General features: G+C 42.9%; 1 protein-coding gene across 6 annotated transcripts in view; it reads right to left on the bottom strand.

The window, feature by feature from the left end:
- FHOD3 (formin homology 2 domain containing 3) overlaps positions 1–22,372 on the bottom strand; it is a gene marked incomplete at both ends in the record, with an annotated part of 417,341 nt that overhangs the window by 110,422 nt on the left and 284,547 nt on the right. For all 6 annotated transcript variants that reach the window (XM_084252166.1, XM_084252168.1, XM_084252167.1 and 3 more), the window contains one exon: positions 10,736–10,974. In XM_084252166.1, the coding sequence (XP_084108292.1) occupies positions 10,736–10,974 (239 nt within the window). The remainder of the gene's footprint in view (positions 1–10,735; positions 10,975–22,372) is intronic.

Raw genomic sequence — 22,372 nt, 5'->3', positions numbered from 1 at the left:
ACTCTTAATATGGTAATAAAGTACAGATAATTGACATCTAGGGATAAACCTCAAACCTTCTATTTCAGCCAGGGTTCTTCAAACAACCTCATTTTCTATTTTCTACCCCCTCAAGTCATGCCCCCACATTACCAGCAGTAACCACATGGATCGTGTGGGTAGCATTTACTTTCTACTTCATTGACCATCTGCTGATGGAGATGTACATGAAGAATGAATTGTATATAAAGGAGGCAATGTGAAGGTAGTACAAAACACCTATAAAGACCAAACGAGTGGGACTCATGTTCATGGGTCGACATGTCACCCTGCAAACTCACAGTTCCTACAGTGTCACAAAGAGTTCTAGGTGCAATTCAGCCCTAATGGTAGGCCTAGGAGATCCAGCAGTGAAGCTATCAACTCTTTATCCAATGGTGTTTCAAACCCTCCATGGTCCATAGCAACTTTCAGACTTACAGCCCTCACCCTTGAGATGTATTATTCAACAATGGGACTACTCAGGCCCTATCTTCAGAAACCGTATTCAGGTGTGGCCTGATCATGGGTCATGTTCCACAGGGTTGAGTTTTGGAACGTCTAAAACAATTGCCCTAATCCATAATAATACTTTTTCAGTAGATCTGCATCAATAATTACCACCCAGAGTCCCTGCTTCCACTCCCCCTCTCATCCATTCTAATCCCCACCAGGCAGATAGATGTGCACTGCTGAGCCCTGTATTCAAACCATGAGCAGAGGCCATGCTGTGACTTCCAAGATCCTGTAGGACTTTGCACAACCTCACCCAACTTCTATGCCACCTCTGCCTCCTTCCACACTCTATCACTTCTCTTAGTTCACTCATACACTAAGTCCTTTCTTCCCTTTGTCACAGAACATGGCATTCATCCTTCAGGATTCAGTCTAATGCCTGAGGCAGATTCTTGGACCACTCCAATCCCATTACATTACATCACTATCTTCTTTTCTGAAGAAACTTTTAGAATTATACTTTTCTCTTTGGAAAAGTACAACATTACTGATAAAAACTAAGTCACATTTGACTAGAGATAACCACTGCAATAAATTGGGTGATAAATTTCCAGAGCAATTACCCTGCAAACTTTTTATGCCATATTGATGTGGCACATATGGTGGCACTTCTGGTATGGTGATTCCTAATCACCATTGGTTAGATTCCATCATAGGACTGTTTCATGTTTTAATCACCTTGCTATTTCCTCACTCTTTGCTGTTACTAGAGATGGTATGAGAATCTGCACACGTGCCCTTGTGTGCTTCTGTAAGTTCTTCTTAAGGACATGTTGTTATACCCTATCACATGCTACATCATATCCCTGTTTCTCCAGTCAAAAGTCTTAGTCCAGAGTTACATATGATTACCTGCTTCTGTATTTATGTATACACTGTCTTAAAAGTCTGGAAGCTTTACAAAGGTCATGACTACCTCACAAAGGTCATGCAGCCTCAGAACCAAGAATATGGTAGCACACGACAATCTCAACTGACTGGATAGTGAATGAATAGGACTTTGCTCTAATTTAGCTAGTGCTTCAACAGGCTTAGGGCAACAGCTGTAATATTGAAGTCCACAGAATGTTGAGACGGAGTAGAAAGTCTATCAATGTAGGGACAGCTTGAAATAATAAGCTGAGCTTGGGGAGTTTCTCTTCCAGAGACTTGGTGGCTTCCCCTTTATTTGTAAATAGGAGCTCTTATGAATATGCACCAAGTTCCAGCTATGCTTTTATAAAACAAAGGTACTTCATCTTTGCCTCATAACTTTCCTTCCCACTTTATGATCAAAATTATTTATCCTATATGTGTAACATAGCAAAACCAAACAAAGGATCAAACTAAAACATTAAAACCAGTCCTTGAAAGCTGACTCTAGATCCGAGGCATCCAGAAAAGGAGGGGAAAGGGAGACAGGAGCCAAGGGAGAGAGCGCAGTAGATGACGGAGGGGGGCTGTGGGTGCTTCGGTGGTGGGTGACTACACTGGAGTGGGGAAATCCTACACTGTCAAAACACTAACAAGGACATGAAATGAGGATACTTCAATAATGTAACAATTACTTACCCTTCTATTTGGAAGACAATTTTACAAAGCTGGTTATAGGTGAAAAAAAATCAAAGAAAAAGATCTCAAATCCAGTAATTTCCTCTTTGTTTCACTGCAGAGGCCTGCTGTTGGCACACAGCCATGACACCCTCCAAACCCGCCCCGCCTGTCCCCTCCCAAGACTTGGGAGACAAATACCTGCACGCAGCAGGCCCTGACTGGCCACTTCCTCATGGGGGCTCATCTCTAGTCAAGTTCTAATCTCATGTTTATAAAACTAGAACCTCATGGCTGGAAAAATAAAACCTCAGGAATGAAATTATTTCTCTGGGGCAATGTGAATACTGTAATTGAGTATTCCTGAAGTGTGATATAATTGTCTCTGAATTCCTCACTGAGTTATTGTGTCTTTAGAAAGCATGCTCTATCAGCATGACTAAAAGGCCTTCAGGCAGCAGGTACCTGTCCCAAATGTGCCCAGGTTTCCTTGCGTCCTGCAAGGCACTCTCCAAAGAACAAGAACAGGTTCTTTGCTTGGCTCTTCCTCCCAGGAATCTCTCCAGGAAAGTCAGGTTCTCACCTGGAGGGCTGTGGTCACAACTTATTCTAGTTATTTAAAAAACTTGGAGCCAGGCACTCTTGTACTAAGCAACTTTACATGGTTTACACCTTTACTTCTTGCAGGAACTGCTGAGGTATATGCTCCATTCACAGATGAGGAGCTGAGGCACAGAGAGGTTAGGAAGTTTTCTCAGAGTCACACAGCAAGTAAGCCTGGATTTGAGGCAATATAATCCAACTCTAGTATTCCAGCTTCTACCACGATGCTATGCTACCTCTGCTAGGGCCATATCTTTGTGACTGGAAAAAAATGTCACCTCTCCTTAAGGACTGGACGAAGCCATGAACCTTTTCTTCTTTCAGGCTCTTTTCTGAGCATCAGTGTTTTTTTCTCACTGTATTTATGTGCACAGGGAGACTATCAGATCATCCTTGCCATCACACCCTCACCCCACTCTACTCGGAGGAGAGTTACATCAACAACCCCTGGATACAGGGCACTGCAAGACCGATTTGAACCATGACGATATTCCATATTCATTTTAACTAGCCTCTGAAACATAACCATGACCTCACTTAGAAATAAAAATCTTTGCACATGAACAGGATGCTTCTGTGGCCACTGACAGGTCACTAAGCACATGATGTGAGAGAGGAATGATACTGGGTGAGGTCCCTCTTTCTTTGAGCCAGTCCCCCTCAATTTCCATGTGCCAGTCCCGAAGGGCTCCCTTGCAAAATGCTTTCCTGTATCACTGCTGATCAGAATAGAGTCCCTTTTTAGCCATGTCACATTTGACCTCTTCAATCTACATCTTCAAGATTTTACTGCCCTTTTTGATTAACCTTCTTCAGAAGAGTGAACACCAGGCTCTCTCCACAGACTCTTGCCAAGCAATGACCATCTCATTCTTCTTTCCCTGAAGGGATCCAATCAGCTTAACACAGTGATCAAAAGAAAGTTCTTACTCCATTTCCAAAGGTATCCTGGGAACTAGATCAGATAAGAGAGATGCTCACACTCTAGAAGGACCACCCACACCCACACACCCCATACCAACTGCCAGGGAAATCAAATTCTCCCAAAAGGACTGTGAACATTCAGAATATCGATGGAAGGTGTGTTGTACAGGAAACGTGGACTGTGTGCAGGCCCAGGGGAAGCAAGCTGGACACTGAAGAAGAAAATCCCCAGACAGAATAACTAGAAACAAGAACCTCTCCTTCTCTTTGTAGTATGTTCACTCCCTACTCCCACAGTAAATGACTTGTCTCTTCTTGAAACATCACACCAAGTAAGGTCACTCTAGCTTGAAAGACATTCGCTCTTGATGATAACTGATTTCAAGGTTCATTGACTGGGGGAAGGAAGTGAACTTCTCGGTTTCAGCATTTCATGAGACGATGATGCTACTCTTTATTTGCTTTTCTACTCGATTTCTTGTCCGTGGGTCGTGGCATCTAACTCAGGTTTCAACACTCAACTACATGCACCTGAGTTCCAGAAGTGCCTCTACAACAAACCATGGAAGTTCTCCTTGTGGCCCTTAAACACCTCAAGTTGAAAATGTTCAAAGTTGCTGAGTGACCTTCCAGTCAACCCATGACCCTGGGTGACTGGCTGCCAGGGGATCACCTCAGACTCCCCCTTTCTCACTTTACAAACCAGTCACCATTCTACATAGATGTCCTCCCGCATCTCAGCACTTTCCCTACTTGCCATTCTCCCTGCCACTTGCCTCTCTACCCCTCCCAGTACTGTGGAGCAGCCCTCAGACTTCTCTTGGCAGTCTGCCCTCCTGCTCTGAGCTCTCACTGAACAGTCGGCTGAAATGCAACCCTGAGCTCACTTCATCACTTCAAATTCATCAGTAGCTCAGTTTGTTTTTAAGGATAAAATTTTGACCACTTCTTCAGACCCTCGAGAGCTCCTTTAATTCAATTCAGCAATGTCCAGGTCCCCAAGAAATCTGTAATCTGGTCACAGCGACTCTTTGAGAAACCAGAAACCATGACACCCAAATCAGAAGGAACTTTCCAAAGTGAATTCTTCCTCATGCCTCGGTACTTCTACCTTTTCTACCAGGTCCAAGCTCACTCCCCTTGTCCCAGCCCTCTACCCTCCGGCCCACTCTTCACTAGTCAATACTCAGGAAAACATGAAGAGCCTCTTGGACATCAAATGGTAAATCTGAATGGCTGGCTGTGTTCCAACCATATCTCCCGCAGGAGGTCACATCCCTTGTTGGTGAGTCCCATTCATAATGAACCATTTCCCATCAGATAAATCTCCCCAAGTATCTACTTGCTGCTCATGGTACCAGGGGTTGCTAATCTGGTTGTTGTGAAATCCTCTGTTGTGTTTATGCCAGTGCACAGGATTCTTCTCTCCAGTTCATGTCCATATTTATTTAACAATTACCTTCTTTAATAGAACAATATCCGGGAAAGCTCCAGGGCATGCAGTGACTATAATTATAACACTGAGCTAAGCACACTTTGCTGCCTCTCAACTCTCCCACCACCCTACTGAAGAGATATCCTGACTTTACAGTGGAGAACACCAAGGCCAAGCCTGGGGAGGGAGCAGGGTCTATGGTCTGGAGACAAGGGCTGTGCTGTCAGTGACCCCAGTTGCTGCTCCTTTACTGCACTTGGCCAAGCCTTCCTTCGGGACCTGGGACTGGTGAGGTCGCCAGACTCATCATTTGTAGTTATCTAATACCTACCAGTCTCGAAATGTACTTTTTGTTTACAGATGCCTCCTAGAGAAAGAGCTAGGTCTACTGTACTCTTTCTGCTCAGACCCTGTACCTAACTGGTGAATTCTGTAGCCCCCGGCAATGAAATGCTGTGGACTTGCATTGAGACAGACCAGGGAGCCAGGCATTGCCCTAGAACTCAGCATCCAAACACATCTCCTTCCTGTCAAAATATGGGAGGATGAGCTCACCACTCCTGCACCATTCCATAATTAGGCTCCCTCATTTGCCCACTGGCTCCTGTGGCTGATGGAGAGGTGCCAACGCCCTTTCCTACTGAAAACTAAGATCACCTTCAGTTGCCTCCACTCAGCTCCCACCCCAGAGGCTCATGCTAAAGGGCATGATTCCCTCTCCCCAATACCCACTGGATCACTAATTTGTGAGCGTCAACTGTAAGTCCTCAAAAGGTGAGGACAGCTGAGATAATTGATAGTTAACTGTGGCTTCCTCCCAAACATGAGTTTCTGTTCTTTACACCTGGCTTCCTTCCCCCATCACCAGGTTTATGGGAAGTTAGTTATGATTAACTGGGAAGGCTTGTTCCAATGTTGCTGTCGTTGTTGTGAACAGTGGTAGAACTCCTTGTGGGCACTGTCTTCAGTGCCAATTTAGGAGAAAAACAAGCAAATCAGCATGATTATTTCAGGATCGTAATCAATGACTATATAAAATACAGCTCATTAGGATTATCAAGTTTTAGTAAACATTTGCTCTGATTTTTTGCCTTCTCAATAAGTCTAATTCATCCTCAAATTACTACTTAACACATTCTATAGATTTAGAGCCTAGTTCCAGGGATGTTTTGTTCTGAGCATCGACTCTGCATCAGGATGGTTTGGGTTCAAATCCAGCTGTGCCACTTCCCACTGGTGAGATCTAGGACAAGTTCCTTAACCTCTCTGTGCATCAATTTCCTCATCTGTCAAATGTGGAGTAGGGTAGCACCACCTTCTTCACGGAATTTACATGTGAAATTGCTCAGCACAATAGCTAGCACAAAGTAAGTTTGGACTGCTCAGGAGGTAAAAGCAGACTGGGATGGGTGCCTGGTAGGCCAACCTTCCTTGGACTCACTGCCAGACCTCTTCTCCCCACTGGCTCTGTGTATCCCCTCTCTGTATATCTTCCACTGTGTCCTGAGGACTCACAAACAACCATGAGCAAAACCCCCGACAGACTTGATCACTTTACAGAACACTCCTTGCTCTAACCCAGAACTAAAGGATGCTACTGCCTACAGTCCTTTCCCAGGGCATGAAAGGCTCTCCCCTTATACCCCACACTTCTCTTGTGGACTGCAGACCATTTACCACCAAGTGCCCTCAGGAAACTCAACACTTGAAACAGGGGTTGACAAATACCACCTACGGGCCCAATCTGGTCCACCACCTGCTGTTGTGCAGTCTGTCAGCTAAGAATGGTTTTCACATTTTTTAAAGACAAAAAAGCATAAAAGACCATTTCATGGCATGTAAAATTCAAATCTTAGTGTTCATAATATGTTTCACTGGAATGCAGCCATGTTCATTCCCTTACCTATTGTCCATGCCTGTTTTTCTGCTAGAAAGATAGAATTCAGTTGAGTAATTGCAACAAAGACAATCTGGCAGGCCAGGTTGAACATACTTACTATATGGCCCTTGGCAGAGACAGTTTCCCACCCTGGCCTTTGAGACACGTGGCGGTGTTCTGCACCACCCACTGCTGCCCTGTCACTCTTCCATGAGCATTAAAATATGCACAGGACAGAAAGCTGGATGGCACAGCTGTGAATGTCAGTGACTGAGTGAAGTTTAAAATGACCTCTATGGGTTGGAATGTTATGTGGAAATCAATAGAATAAAACCTGAAGTTTTTATATTAAGTCCCATGCAGTGTTCATTGCTAGAAAAACTTGCATACAGAGCAGGAAAGAAACCTGGTGTGTATTGAGAGAGGCAGGAACCAGGATGAATAGAAGAGCATTGTGGGAAAATTTTGTGCACATAATGGAACACTAGGCAATAATAGGGCTTTAACATTATGGAACAAATTGAAGTCAGAAGACTTTCCTAACAGGCAGTAAAGTTCAAGAATAGAATGAGGTGCCTTGGGGAAGAGAGTATTTGCCCAGGGCAATAGCTCTGGGCCCGACAACCTTGAAGATATTTGAGTTCTAAGATGATCTACTATTACAATATAAACCATAAACACCACTTCTTTTGTTAATTAGATGCTAAAAATTTTCTTGGTAAAAAATGAAAGCACCAACTTTTTTTTCCTGGCAATCAAATCTGTAAATTTTCAGCACAAAAATGAAACTTATTATGGCATATAGTCACTAAAAATACTTTCAAGTTACAGATGACCAGTAACACTCATACCTTCTTTGGCAAATGCTCAGTGTAGACTTCGATTTCTTAAGAACCCAAAATAAAACCATGTGAATTTAGAGTCCTATAGACCTTAACACATATCACATAGCTTAGCAGACTTACATCTGTTAAGGTGACTGAGATTTCTCCTTTTAGGCTCTTTAAATGTTTATATTTACCCTCAATAAAAATACTTCAGTACAGTGTGAAAATCACAGTCCCCCTCTAACAAGTCAGAAATGCACATCTTGCTCAATGATTGATTAGGAATGGGTGGTTGGGAAGTGGTTTTGTATGATTTGGAAATTGAGAAACAAGAGCCACACTTGGGTTTGATTCTCTATTCAGCCTAGTTCTACAAATCATCACAAAACATTTACCCCAACTGTTTTTGAAACATGGAAAATGAGGTTAATGACACTGTCCAGTCTGGATCCTACAGAGGAGAATTAAATGTAAATGATATAAAAGGACCATCTGAGTGTAGAATGCCATCTGCATTTCACGACAGCATAAATCTCTCTCTAGCCTCTAACATATTTCCAAGTTCTTTTCAAATGTATAGGTTTCCCCAGCTATCTGAATATAGAAGGTTCATATTTGGTATGATCTGGTAGATTATAATGGGGAATGTTATTACCATTAATTTACTGTAGAACTTTTTTTAACACTCTCAAGCCCCCCAAATACCTATCAAATCATGGCAAATAGGAATGCCTTACTTTTAGATAGTAGAGGAAGCCTGTATTAGAATTAGCTGGGTCACAATTATAAAATTCCTCTTATGTGATATATGTATAAGAGCATTGCTGCAAATCAGCAGTGAGTAGGACCAGAACATTCACGTAGATGAAGAGTAATCTAGGTCAGGCATGTTTTTTGTGTTTTTCAAGGTCTACAGGGAATCTAACACAATGAATTACTTGACTTGAAGGTAATATTTTGGGCTGCAGATGTTAAGCAGGTGACTAAGCTATGCATTCAGGGATCATTTCCCATTTTACTTCTCATCACCTTTTTCCTCTATTCTACTACCGCCTCCAGTCAAAATTGTCCTGACCTTTAGGGGCTACAGGGAAAACCCCTGCCAGTAGGCATCATGGATGAAGCCACTTCATAATCATCACAATCTATTAAATGTTATCTATTTTTACAAGCTGAAGAGTGTATTTTTAACAAATATGCTACTAAATTTACATTTAGTAAAATGAAAAATCAGTTCTATTTGAAAAGAATAATTTCTATTTGAAAAGAATAAGATAAGCAGCCTTCAGAGACGTGGACTCCTGTTCCAGATTCCACCAAGCCTCACATGTCAAAACTGTGATGGATACCTACCATAATACTTCCCCACTTACCACAAGGTATCATCCCCTGAACATACACATACAGACCTTCATAGAGTCTAACATCAAGAAGTAGACCAGGAATAACAGGACACAAGCCACACAAAGCAAGACAACACCAAGGGCTGCTAACAGGCTCCCTTCATTCTCTTGGCACTTTTGGTGGTTTTAGGCAGAGGTTTTCCAGTTCATCATGTACATTTTCTGCAACTGTAACCATGTCACTTCTCAAGCCTTAGCTAGAAGCAGTACTAGAAAGCTTCTAATGTCCTTGAGCATTGAGTTTCTAGAACCTCTCAGGTCACAAAGTGCAATGTCCGTGGTAGATGTTCTCATTCCTCAATCTGTGTAGGTGTTTAGAAGTTCACTGAACTAGCGCTGCTGTACCCAGACTTAGAAACAGAAAAGCCTGTAGATGGAGGGCCATGTGGTAGAGATGGTGCCAACATGGGTCAAGTCTGGCATATCACTCTCAACCTCATCCTTCCTTTTTTCCTTCTGTGCCAGGAGGCACACAGAGGTATAGGCTGCTCCATGCTCAGATCACTCCATGAGTTCCAGACTTCTCAGGGCACATCTGGCTATTGGTAGTGGTGTGTGTGGCAAGGAGGGGGTCAGGGGCTTGTCCCTTTAGGGATGCAGAGAAAGGGACATATCTTGATCAATATCTTTCTTAAGATAACCCAACTTATTCTGAGCTATCTCCTTAATCCCATCCAGCCTCATAGCCTGCATTTGATTCCCAAGAGGAGAAACATGATGAGAGAAATTGCTGCAAACAAATGACGGGCACAGAAATGGATGCCCTGCACCTGGTGTTAATAGTCAACCCGGGCAGACTTGGCTGGCATGGACTGGTCGCCTTCATCCTAGTCAGCCAGGAACACCCAGTAGGGCAGGCAGCACTGGCCCAGACCCCAGGGCACCCTTTGGCTGTACTGCTGATCTACAGAACTTTTGTACTCCTGTGGAGTCCCTCAAACTTTATTTTGAATATGTGCAATTTCTCATGAGCTTGTCAATCTTTCTATCTCTTTCTACTCAACTTCCTGATTCTTACATTCTCCCAGCCCCAGCGTGAGATTCTAAGGACAGAGAGCATATAACAGACTCAATAAAAAGGTTTGCTGACTGACTGACTGAAAATGACATTAGTACTTGGTGAAATGTATATTGATACACTCAATGTATTAGTTGACAGATTGCTACATATAGGATTATTCTATTAACTAAAACCAACCTCAACTATATTTTTCCATGAGATTCTCAAGACCCTTCCAATCCCTCATTTGCGTGGTAGCACACTATCTAGGCCAAAGCTTTGTGCCTAGGGTTCTGTTCTACTGGATAAAGCACAGCTTTCCTGTACAGATATAACAGAGATATTAAGTGATTAATATTAAAAACACAAGTGGGTGAAGAAGGATTCATGTGGTTAGTAAGAGCAAATCTGGGCATGTCACCAAGGCCACCTTGGCTGGGAATTTCCATGGGAATTTGGGGTGGTGTTTTAAAGAAAGGGGAAGGGAACAAGTTAGGAGGAGGCTATGTGACCAGCAGGAAGGGGGTGGTGAGCACCTGTGGGTTGTGGCCTCCATCCTTCACTCTGCACCCCTCTGCACGGGTCTGGGTTATTGCTTACTTTTCGCAGAGATCTCGCACTTGACTGGTCTTGCAGCCTGGAGCCGTCTGGGAGCAAGGGCTGGTGGGAGCCGACAGAGGACTCTTGATGCTCTGTACCGAGTGCCTGCGGCTCCGCCTGCGGTCCAGGCCCCGGTGCTCGCCCACTCCACCAGAACACACGCTTGCCCGCCGCCGGTCCCGGCGCCCGCTGGGGGGCGGCTCTGCTGTTTCATCACCATCCTCCAGCCTCAGCGCCATCTGAAAAAGCAGAACATGTGCAGTGTAAGATCAGACCAAGAGCCTTTCACAAACCTCAGCTGTGATTCTGCGTTTCAAACTTGCCTTAATGAGGACTTCACACTGTCTTTTCCCATCCTGCCGGCCGCAGCTCCTGTGCAAGCCCTCACAACCACATAGTCTCAAAGCACATTCTACAGACTAAAAGAAGCTGGCTGTGTGTATATTCCCCATCAAAGGGCTGTGAAAAGGACAACTATGCACATGAGTAAGTCTGAGAAATATTTCCTAATTGGATTGATCTCCAGCCTGGAGTCAGACCACACTACCATTTCCAGGAGCATCTCTCCTGGCTCACCCTGGCTTTTCACTGTTTCAGAAGAAAAGTCCCTCCAGAAGCCTAGGGTCCCGGGTTCCAGATGTTTCTGAGTTTGCTTTCCTGGACAGGGTGCTCAGATGAACAGAGCACAGGCTCTGGTCAGGGAGTGGGGGCTGGCCTAGCCCATGGCATTGTGGGAGGCACAAAGCCTGATGCCAGCATCACTCACACTGCCTGATGCCAGAATCACCGGCTGACAGTACTGCTGCTCTCAGGGTACCCACAGCAGCCTGGTCTCAGGCTATGGTGGAGTCTGTAGTTTCACTAGACAGTCCACATATGCAAGTCACAAAAACATATGCCAGAAATAGACTTGACCTCCAGAATAGTTATTAAAATTTTTCTTCTTAAAAATGGTTCATATTTGTGCAGAATAATTGGCCACTTCAGTTTCTTGTGGAAACCTGAGACAACTAGCACCACCTGCACACCTCTGCCCTCTTCCAAGGGATATCTGAGTTCTGCTTCTAGTTGGTGCCCAGTCCAGAAGCCCAGGCTGGCCATCTTTTCATCTCACTCTGGACTAGATCCTACCCCTTGACTTTCTCACCCACAAAAACACCACCTGTCTCTGCTCTACACACTTCAGCTTACCCTGGCAGTCAGCCTGCCCCTTACACTGTGCACCCTTCCAAGTGCTGGGCTACCCTCACCTGTGTCTTGGTTTTTTCCATATTTTTAGGCCTACCTTCTCCAGCACTAAACAGTAAGAAGTACACACTTTGGCATTGAGTAGGCCTTTGGGTGCATGCTGGTTGTGCCAGCAATGAGCCAGCAGTGACCTGCAGCAAATTACTTGCCCAATACATTATACATTGCATTTGCAGGTTTGTGGTAACAATAGTTTACATAAATACAACTTATATAAAGTAGCACAAGCAAGACCTTCCCTGTGACCAGAACTTACTAAAGACTGTAACCAGTCCTTTCCCCACCAAAGCCCTGACATGAAGGACTGAGCATAACCAGACTCCTCTGTCACACAGAACTGGCAGGCTAGGCCACCTTACAGGACAGATAAACCAAGTCCAATAGTCTCACTGAATTGGCAATCACAGAGTCCCATGGACACCCATTCCCAAGGTGTAAGTTCTCCAGCCTCTGGGTGCTCTAGGTCATATCTCACAAGTTAGACCTGACATGTAAGAGAATGCAGAGGAATATAAAGACAAGATAGCTAACTATACCCTTTGACTTTAACATCATCTAGCCATAGCAAATCTGACTGTTGCAAAATCAGTGGTCCCTTTGTCCAAAGTTCTAACAACTGTGTTCATCTAGCAAGGTGAGGTTGACTGAGTCAAGAACAAGTTAGCCACCCTCATCCAGACCTGGTAGCTGAGACATATGGCCTTCTTCACAGGAGTGTGTTAGCCTTTATTTGCCTCAACTCTAGTTCCCTCCAGCTCTAGCTCTTGGAAATATTGATTTAGTGAAAATTCTCCTGTGTGCCCAGTATAGTTTATAGCAAACTCTCAGATCTATGAAGCGAATTTAATATTTTTGACTATTTTGTTTCCCTAGAATTTTGTAGTCAGACATAATTTAGGAAGGCTCAGGGTAAGAAGAGAGAAGAGTTCAGCAAAAGTGTTATTCTTACAAAATTCATTAGTAAGTCTCTTTCGCAGGGGTCCCTCTCCAGTATAACTGCAAGAACTAAAAAGAAATTATGCATTTGGTTAATCACATATATCATCATCGCAACTTAATACTTCAAGTGTCACTGTCTGGGGAAAGTTTGAGCATGATTATCCACCTAACCAGGGTCAGTATTTCAAACTATTTCTAGCCAATTATTTCCCCTCACTTAGATTTAAAAATTCTAGACCAGCTGAACTTATCCTGACCTTAAGTATTGATTCTGCTTCTTATTAAGCACACATTTGGAATGATAAGATTAGAAGCTAAAGGAGAGTTCAGATATTTCTAATTCTTTGTCTAACCTCAGAGATCAAGGATCAAATAGCATTCCGTTCAAAGCTCCTTTCAGGGAGGAACACAGTGTTCATGAGATGAAATCCACTTTCACTGCCTTTTGTCAGGAATATGGAGACCCCTAGAACTTTTAAATGAAAAGAAAAGTCTGAACAAACTATCAAAGCAACACCAAACAATGAAATTCAACTGAGATTTTCTAAGATTCAGGTCCTCCACAAAACATCTATCTTCTTCAAAAAAGCAAACAGTGCTCAGAAGGGGTGAATGGGGCACAGAATCCCAGGATTCCCAGTGGCAGCCTGGCCATCAGGGACAGAGTAACATGAAATTTGGGGCTGGTGTTCACTCATGGTTTTGTCTATGTAACAACAATCCTGAGTCCCCTGTGTTCACTAGTGACAGAGAGAGACTGCACTTTAAAGGGCCATTGTATTATCTCCAAACTCTTCAGATCCAAAGGAGCATTACAGATTGCAGTCAAGGGGAAAAAGAGCTGGAAGGTACCTGGAGAGCATAGCACTCACCATGGCATTTATTCAGAATCCTTGGTGTCACATTTAACCAGCTGCAAAATGCAATGAGTGTCCTCTGTGGCAACACAAGATGTGATCGCCCCATCCTAAAAGCATCCAAATGATGGAGGGATCTGTTTGCTGGACCCCTGTCAAGTGCCTTCTAGCTCTTTGCATTAAGTGTAAAACACTGCTTATAAATTAAAACAGAGATGAGGAGCAAGCAGGTTCTAGAATCCACACCCTAACCCATCGTACTGAGCAAACATCAAGAGCAGATTAAGGTGGCCTCTGTGACCATTTCCAGCTGCCTTGGTGATGACATTCTTTTAAACTTTCCATTGTAGAAATTTTGAAACATACACAAAGAGTAGATAAGCGCACAGACTTTGTGATGTGCACCTCACCCTTGATAATTCAACAATGACCAACCCCTGGCTGATCCTGCCTCATTCTGTACTCCTAACCCCACAGCCAGACTCAGGGGTAAATACCCCCAGATCATATCACTTCATCTATAAATATTTCAATACACAGCCCTAAGAGGGTAAGCGTAACCACTATACCACTGTCCCATTTAAACCAATTTCTTCATATCAACAAGTAGATGATAATCTGAGCATTCTTGATGGGGGTGAAAAAGCTATTAATATTTGAGCTTATATCATCATATTACTAACATCCATGACAAATAGACATAACAGAGGTAACCCTTTTTTCATATTGCTACCTGGTGTCTCCTTTTTGATCTTTACCTATGTAACTTGACTCAGTTGTCAGATGAAAAAGATACCAATGCCATTCCAAGGAGGAGCCATGGTGAGGACAGTCATGGCAGATCACTGGGCTGGACTCCCACATAGTCATGCCTCCTGTTTTCTTACCCTGGTATACCCCCACCTATATCAAGTGTAAGATTATCCCCTTGCTTTGGCCAACAGGACATCAGCAGACTCAATGCATCCCAGAGGTTTGCAAAGTGTGCACTGGAATTTGCCCTTCTGAAATGCTACTACCATATGAAGAAGTGTGGACTTGTCTGCCAAAGACATAACTTAGCCGAGGGCACCAAACCCTAGGCCAGGTGAATGAGGTTACCTTAGACCACTCAGCCCCCATCAAGCCATCTGCTAACTGCAGCTGCCTGAGAATCGTTCAGCTGATCCAGACCCAAATTTCTGACCCACAAAATCATGAGCAGTAATTGTTTTTAGACCACTAAGTTCTGGTAGTTCTTTGCTATGAAGCAAGAGTTAATGAGTACACATTTTATTTTTAATCACTTATAACAAGGAAGGAAGGATCTTAAGAGACTAGATCTATTAGTTAATTATTCTTAAATGTAACTCCTCACCCCCAAAGGCCTTAAGATGCCTCCTCCATTATGAGGACCACATTTTCTGAATCAAAAATGAGTACACATAATCTGACAAAAGTTTTTCATTTTGATTTGTGAATTTTAGTATTTGAAAAATCATGTGAAGTTATAAAAATTCAAATGAATTTAGTTAAACATGGATTAAATCACCTTTCTGAAATGGAATTAAATTACATGGAACTGGGCCAGTCCCCACAAGTCCAGGACATATGGCCACCAGACGTTCTGCACCATGAGGGAGAATTCTAGAAGCCCAACCAAGTTCTCGGCAATTGCTTGAAAACATTCATGGTCTTTGGTGAGGGAAATATTGGCTCTGCTTGTTGGTCTCCTTGCCTCCCCTGAAAATACTGAACTTAGTTGCCCTGTGGCAGAGAATATTTTTCAAACAACTATGAACCAGAGACACACTTTGGGGGTGGGGTGGGGAAAGGAGGGGTTGGGGTCATAATCAGGGGGTTGCAATTGTATGGGGAATATAAAAATTAAAAAAAAAGAAAAAAAAAGAAAAGAAACAAACAAACAAACAAAAAAAAAGCCGTACTTAACTTCTGAAAGGAGTAAAGTCTTGACTCTGTCTGGTATCTAAAACATTCAGTGGTCACTCAGAGTTATTACTCAAAGCATCTTCCCTCTAAGGTAGCAGTTATCTGATGAAGTCACACCTTTCTCTCAACCTAGCATCTAGCAAACGTTGTCATAAAATGTGTCATTTTAAATGAAACCTTCATTGATTCACTGAGAGAACTTCTATTCTGGACAGGCATGCTGCTAGGCCCTAGATTGGAAAGAAAAAGGAAACACATGATGGAGAGAAGCTTACAGGGATACTGACAGGGAAATACGGCTGAGGGCTGTTTGATCTGAGGTGTGGACATAGGCCGGTGCTTTTCCATGGGTTGGACCAAAGTGCAGGGGTCAAGCAGCTGGAACTCCTTTTACCTTGCCCAGGAGGCCTTGTGGAGGAGAACACATCTGAGGTAACCCCTGCAGAAGGCACAGGAGTTGGCCAACTTGAGAATGGGAAGAATAGTACAGGCAAAGTAAAAAGAATAAATGAAGGAAAATTCCCAAAGGTCTGCCTTTCACACTCAAGACACAGGAAATGCTGAATGCAGCTCAGACTTCAGAGACATCTTAGGAATGACAAGAGACAGGCCATAGGGGAGTCAAACCACAGACTGTGTAGCCCCTCTACCTATTCAGCCTACTCAAGGAGTCTCGGCTTCATCCTGCAGGCCATGAAAAGGTTTTCTTTCATTCACTCACTCACTCACTTAACTCACTCACTCTACTCACTATTGCTTGTATTCTTCATCAGAGGACTGACATAGTCAAATATGACTTTCTAGAGGATCACCTATTTTCAGTTTCAGGGAATTAGAAAAAAGGAGAAAGCAAAGAAGGCCCTGTGAGGTAAGTCCCCACAGGATGTCGGCTTCTCCAGGCTCTGCTCTCCCAGGTCCTGCCCTGCCAGTGATACCAATCTCCTGGCCACCCCTCACACCTGCCACACTAGAGTTCCTCCAGGGCTTTCCTTTCATCACTTTCTTTTCAGGGCTCTCACCTGACGGCCCAATCTCTGTCACTTCAGAGATTCTTCCCCCACCACATCCAGTGTCTTTTCTTCATAGACATGCTTGTCTCTTACCCTCAACTTATTTGTGTACCTCACAAATAAGGTTCCCCATTTGTGATGTGTGTTCTTTCAAAGCAGTGGCCTTGTCTAAATAACTGCTGTATCCCTCAGCATAGACGAATGCTTTGCATATAGTAGGTGCTCAATAAATTTATTGAGACAACAAATTCACAGAAGAAGAAATGAATGAGAAGATATTGCAGCAATGCAGGCAGGAAAGAATGAGAGCCAGAGCTAGAGGAACGATGTTGGGAATGGGGAAGAAAAGTACTGTTTTCAGCAGTCAGGCCTCTAACTTGAGGGACAGAGAAAAGTCTAAGGCAACTCCAGGTTTATGACGTGAGAGACTCTGCTCTTTGAGGAGAAACAAAGAGATTGTGCCAGATTTTTGTTTTTCTCATGGGAGGAAAGTAAATGTACATGTTGGATGCAGCCTCCAGGTGGCCAGGTCCCAGATAGCCAAAGCTCCCCTGGCTCCTTTGGTCTCTCCTCCTCTGTGTCTCTCATCTCATTTGGCTGTTGGGGGAAGCAGTTACCTGCTGTCTTAGATTATGAAATGGAAATTCTTGGAGTATGGAACATATAGTGGGCCCCAAATTAATGAATGAAATACAAAATGACAAGCAGGAAAAAAAGCAGGCAGCCATGGCCTAGGCAGAAAGCACAGGATCAAGACAGCAGCTTCCAAGGTGGCTAAACTCACTGGGTAAATCAGAGGGCTGGTCATGGGGTCTGAGAGAGGACATCTGATAAGGAAATCCTGACACTGACAGGGAGTTGATAAGAAGAGGCTACGGAGGACTCTGAGGCGGACCAACCAGAGTGGTGCCCTGGAGACATCTGTCAACACAGCCAGGCGAGTGTGCAGTAGACGAGCAACATACGAGAGTGGTCTCATTTTTACAACACCAGCCTAACAGTGCTGCCCAAACTTATAAAGATGGCATACAAGAAGGGGGTCGGGGTAAGGAGGAGACCAATCTTATTTATGATTATCTGTGAAAAAATGCTAAATAATTCAGTGTTGAACAGAATTCCAACAGCATATTTCTTAAATGAATGCATTGTGACCAAGTAGATTATATGCCAGGTATACAAGAAGGGTTAAAGGATAAAAAGAAATGAATAAGCAATTCAGAAATTTAGAAAAAGAAGAGTAAACTGGAAGAAAGGTAAAGAAGGAAATTACAAAGATAAACATGTATTGATTTACAAAACAGAAAAAAAAACAGAAAAGTAGTGCAAATCACACATAAATTAATAGTATATGGGAAAAATAACAAAATAGACAAATCACTAGTTAAGGTAGAAGGGAAAAAGGAGGAAATTACAAACACAAAAAGAAATAACGAAAGTCAAATGAACTGCTGAAATAGAGGAAATTAAAAACATTCCTAAGAGACTGCTTGTTAATCAGTTTAAAAATCCAGATGAAATGGATAAATTTCTAGGAGAATATAATTTAGCAAAACTGACCCCAGTAAACACAGGAAGCATAAATAGACAAAGTTCCATAAAAAAATATATAGTTACCAAATATCTTCCTCTTTCCCCAACACACACTCTTATTATCATCATCACTGACCCAGGCCCACATAATTTCTTGAGATTCTATCAAATCTTCAAAGACCAGAGAAAAGGGCAGAGAGAAGAAAAGCTTCTGAATATTTTTGTGAAGCAAGACTAAAACAGATAGCTGGATATAAGTATCACAGACATGTATGCACACACACACACACACACAGAGTACAAGAGATACATGGAGGAATTTATCATTAGCAACAAACTGAAAACCAGTTAACACCTATTAAGGGAAGAAAAGATAAACTGTGATAAATGTGGTGAAAATGAACAAACTAGAATTCCACATATCACCATGAGTAGAAGGATACGAATACCATGAATCCATGTTTTTTTTTAAGTTTGAAAACAAAGTTAAACAGCTTTTTGTTCAGGTATGCAGACTGGGAGGAAAGAGTTAAAGCAGCCGGCCTGTGACCCTTTCTGTCCCTTTCAAGGAGATGTTCTAGAGCAAGAAACAAGGCAAAGTGGCCTCATCTCATCTCCTATAAACACACTAATAACTAGACTACTATAGACCTATGATATTTGCTAAAATATGAGAGCTCTCCTGTCTGCAGTGCCCTTACCAGGATGTCCCTAGCCGAGGATTACCTACAGTAAACGCAGAATTTATAGATTTATGAGTTGTGACTCTGTGCTATGTGGTAGAGACATTTCATAACTGTACACTACTCATTGGAGGAGGTGACCTCTGAACCCCATTTGGAGACCTCACCTATTATTTTGGGACATGCATAAAGGATAGACTGGGAGAAGTCACAGGGATATCCCAGGCCTTTCCCATGTCTCTGGGAAAATAGGCTACACAGGTGCAAAGATATTATCTTGGATTGATAGGGAGCAGGAGTTCCAATTTGTCAATTCTGACTTGATTATCCGATTCCTACCATTAATTCATAAAGTAAGTGATTTTCAGGTAAAGTTATAAAGAAAAGTTAGAGAATAGTACTGGGCTCCACAGGATAGAAGGAGGATATGCTCCTAAGTTACCAACAATTTTCTGGTTCTTAAAGATAGTACCTGAGAGTATCTGTCAGGGGTCTCCAGAGAAACAGCGTAAATAGAATATGCAAGGAGATCGTAACCAATTGGCTTGAATGATAATTGAGGCTGCGAAGTGCCAAGATCTGTAATCCAAAGGCCTGAGAAATAGCAGAGCCAGTGGTGTTAGTTCTGGTGAGAATATGGAGGTGGAAAATGATGTCCCAGGTCAAATCCATTCAGCAGAGAGAGTCAACTGCCTTACTCAAAAACACAATTTTGTTTCTGTTCAGGTCTTCAAAGGATTGGGTGAGGCTCACTCACACTGAAGAGGGCAATTAGCTTTAATTAGTCTATTAAATATTAATATATCTGAATATTAACCTTATCTAGAAACACTCTCATAGATACATCTGGAATAACTGATCAAATATCTGGGGATCTCACATTCTACCTAAGTTGGCATTAAAAATTAACCATCACTGTCACTTACATGTAGAATGTAGAGAAACCAGACAAAGGGTTAGATAGAGACAAGCTTAAAAACTAACCCGTTAGAGCTGACTATGGAACAGAAGTATCCAGAGAGGGAGAAAGCAGGGGAGGAACAAGAACAAAGTGGGAAGGGAGCACAATGGACCATTGTGGTGGACTACAGGTGATTTGGTGGTGGTGAGACCTGAAGAGAGGGATATTTTATTTGCAAAATACCAACAAGAATATAAGTCAGTGGTACATCAATTAAAAAAATATATAAAAATATTAACCATCACAAGGGGTATTCCATTTTTCTTTCTATGACACAGATAAGCCACATTTGTGAATGATATGCACTTGGTACTAAAATGCTAAGTGCACTTTGACAAAAGGAGGATGGCAAACACATAACAACTTTTGAAAAGTATGAAATGAAGACAAAAAAGGAAATGGTGAGGAAGATTGAGAGCCAAGCAGGCTGGAGAGAAAGTGTTCCCTGAAATGGGAAATAGTTTCTTCGAGTCAATACCCAGGCTATTGTTCAAAACTCTAACTGGGGGTCTCCCCAGTGGCGCTGTGAAGCTGTCTGCAGCCTCTGCAGTGCGGGTTTGATTCCTGGCCAGGCAGGGAGATGCCCACATGGCACGGCAGACCTCTCCTGCCTTGCCTGCTGCTCCCTTCAGCACTGTCTTTGATCCGACTGCCAGTTCTGCTCCCTGCTCTGTCTCTGGTGAATCCTCTTACCCTCCCGTGGCTCTGACCTGTACCCCAGTTCTTATATAAATAAATCTTAATAAAAAAGAAAATGTGTTTTTAAAAAAGTCAAAAAAAAAAAAAACCAAAAAACTCTCCTAACTGGTTCACTAATGGGAAATTGACAAGCATCAAGCTGTCTGCCAATATACACTGACAACACAGAATCAAAGCTGTTGTCAGATAAGTCCCCAGTTGAACAAAGCCTCAAGGATAGGATTTCTGGTGGGAAATGGAGGTAGGGAGGGGAATGATCAGTACTAGGAAAAGTTCACCTTCTACCTCTACCTGTCCGTAGTCTCTTCCTTCACTGTCTTTATATTCTTTTTTTTTTTTTAAAGATTTATTTTTTTATTTCTTATTTATTTTTTATACATGCACTGGGTACAGTCAGAAGCGCGGGAGGGTGAGAGAATTCACCAGAGCCAGAGCGGGGAGCAGAACAGGCAGAAGGACCGAAGTACACTGCTGAGGGGAGCAGCGGGCGGCAGGAGAGGTCTGCGCGCCATGTGGGACCCTCCTCCGGTGGCCGGGGAGCAGCTGGGGATTGAACCGGCGCTGCAGAGGCTGCGGGCAGCTTCGCAACCCAGCGCTCTACCGCTGCGCCACCGGGGAGGCTCTGTCTTTATATTCTTACTTTGTGCTATCTTTTAGCAGACCATACCTCTCCATCACTCTCTGGCTTCCCAATGCTAATGGAACACAAGTCTGCGCAGGTAATTGGTTCTTTTGTCAAGTGAGGAGCAGCCAGAAGAGATGCCCAGAGCCAGGTGACACAGAGCTGGGTGGCGGCAGGGACATCCCACTCTGACAGCAAATACTGTCAAGTAGCTCTGATTTCTCCTAAGATAATATAAATATAAGTCTGTTCTGTTCCTCCACTTGTCATTTGTGATGACAGTACTTGTAAGAAAAAGTGAGTTACATGTCAGTCCCTCCACTTCTCCCCAGTGGAGAGAGCAAAGGAGCCATTTATCCCCATGGGGACTTAAGCTGTGCACAAAAACTTGTGAATGAAGCTGCTCGTTGATAAGTAAAAGGATTTATAAGTGAAAAATACCTTGGAAATAATCCACATCTAAAAAAATCGGGACAAGTTATATACAATAATGTCCCTGCATACAGAACATTATATTCCTAATAAAATTAAGTTCTTGAAGATATAATGACACAAGAAATGGTTCGGACATGTCCACTAATAAAAACTTAGACTATGATATTGTACACAGGCTATTATCTTTATGGTTTACACTTAGGTAGATGAAAAAGTTAAGAGAAATATTATGGGTGAGTTTTTTTCCCTCATACTTTTTGGCATTTCCCAAATATTCTTCAATGTTTATATATTATTTTTATAAGGAGGTAAGATGTAAAAATATATATCACTATGAATAAGACTGATGACTGGATCAAGAAGATGTGGTATATATACACAATGGAAAACTATTCAGCAATCAAAAAAGATAAACTTGGGCCTCCCCTGGTGGTGCAGCAGTTGAGCACTATGCTGCGAGGCTGCCCGCAGCCTCTGCAGCGCCAGTTCGATCCCTGGCCACTGGCAAGGGTCCCACATGGCACACAGACCTCTCCTGCCGCACCCGCTGCTCCCCTCAGCAGTGTATTTCATCAGTCTGCCTGTTCTGTTCCCCACTCTGGTGAATTCTCTCACCCTCCCACACTTCTGACTGTACCCAGTGCTTGTGTAAATGAATAAATAAATCTTTAAAAAAAAAAAGATAAACTCATGCCATTCGAGGCAATATAGATGGCGCTAGAAG

Source organism: Talpa europaea, assembly GCF_964194135.1.
Source record: "Talpa europaea genome assembly, chromosome: 13".
NCBI lineage: Eukaryota > Metazoa > Chordata > Mammalia > Eulipotyphla > Talpidae > Talpa > Talpa europaea.
The sequence above is the reverse complement of the archived record's forward strand: the minus strand, read 5'-3'. Positions and strand labels throughout refer to the sequence as shown.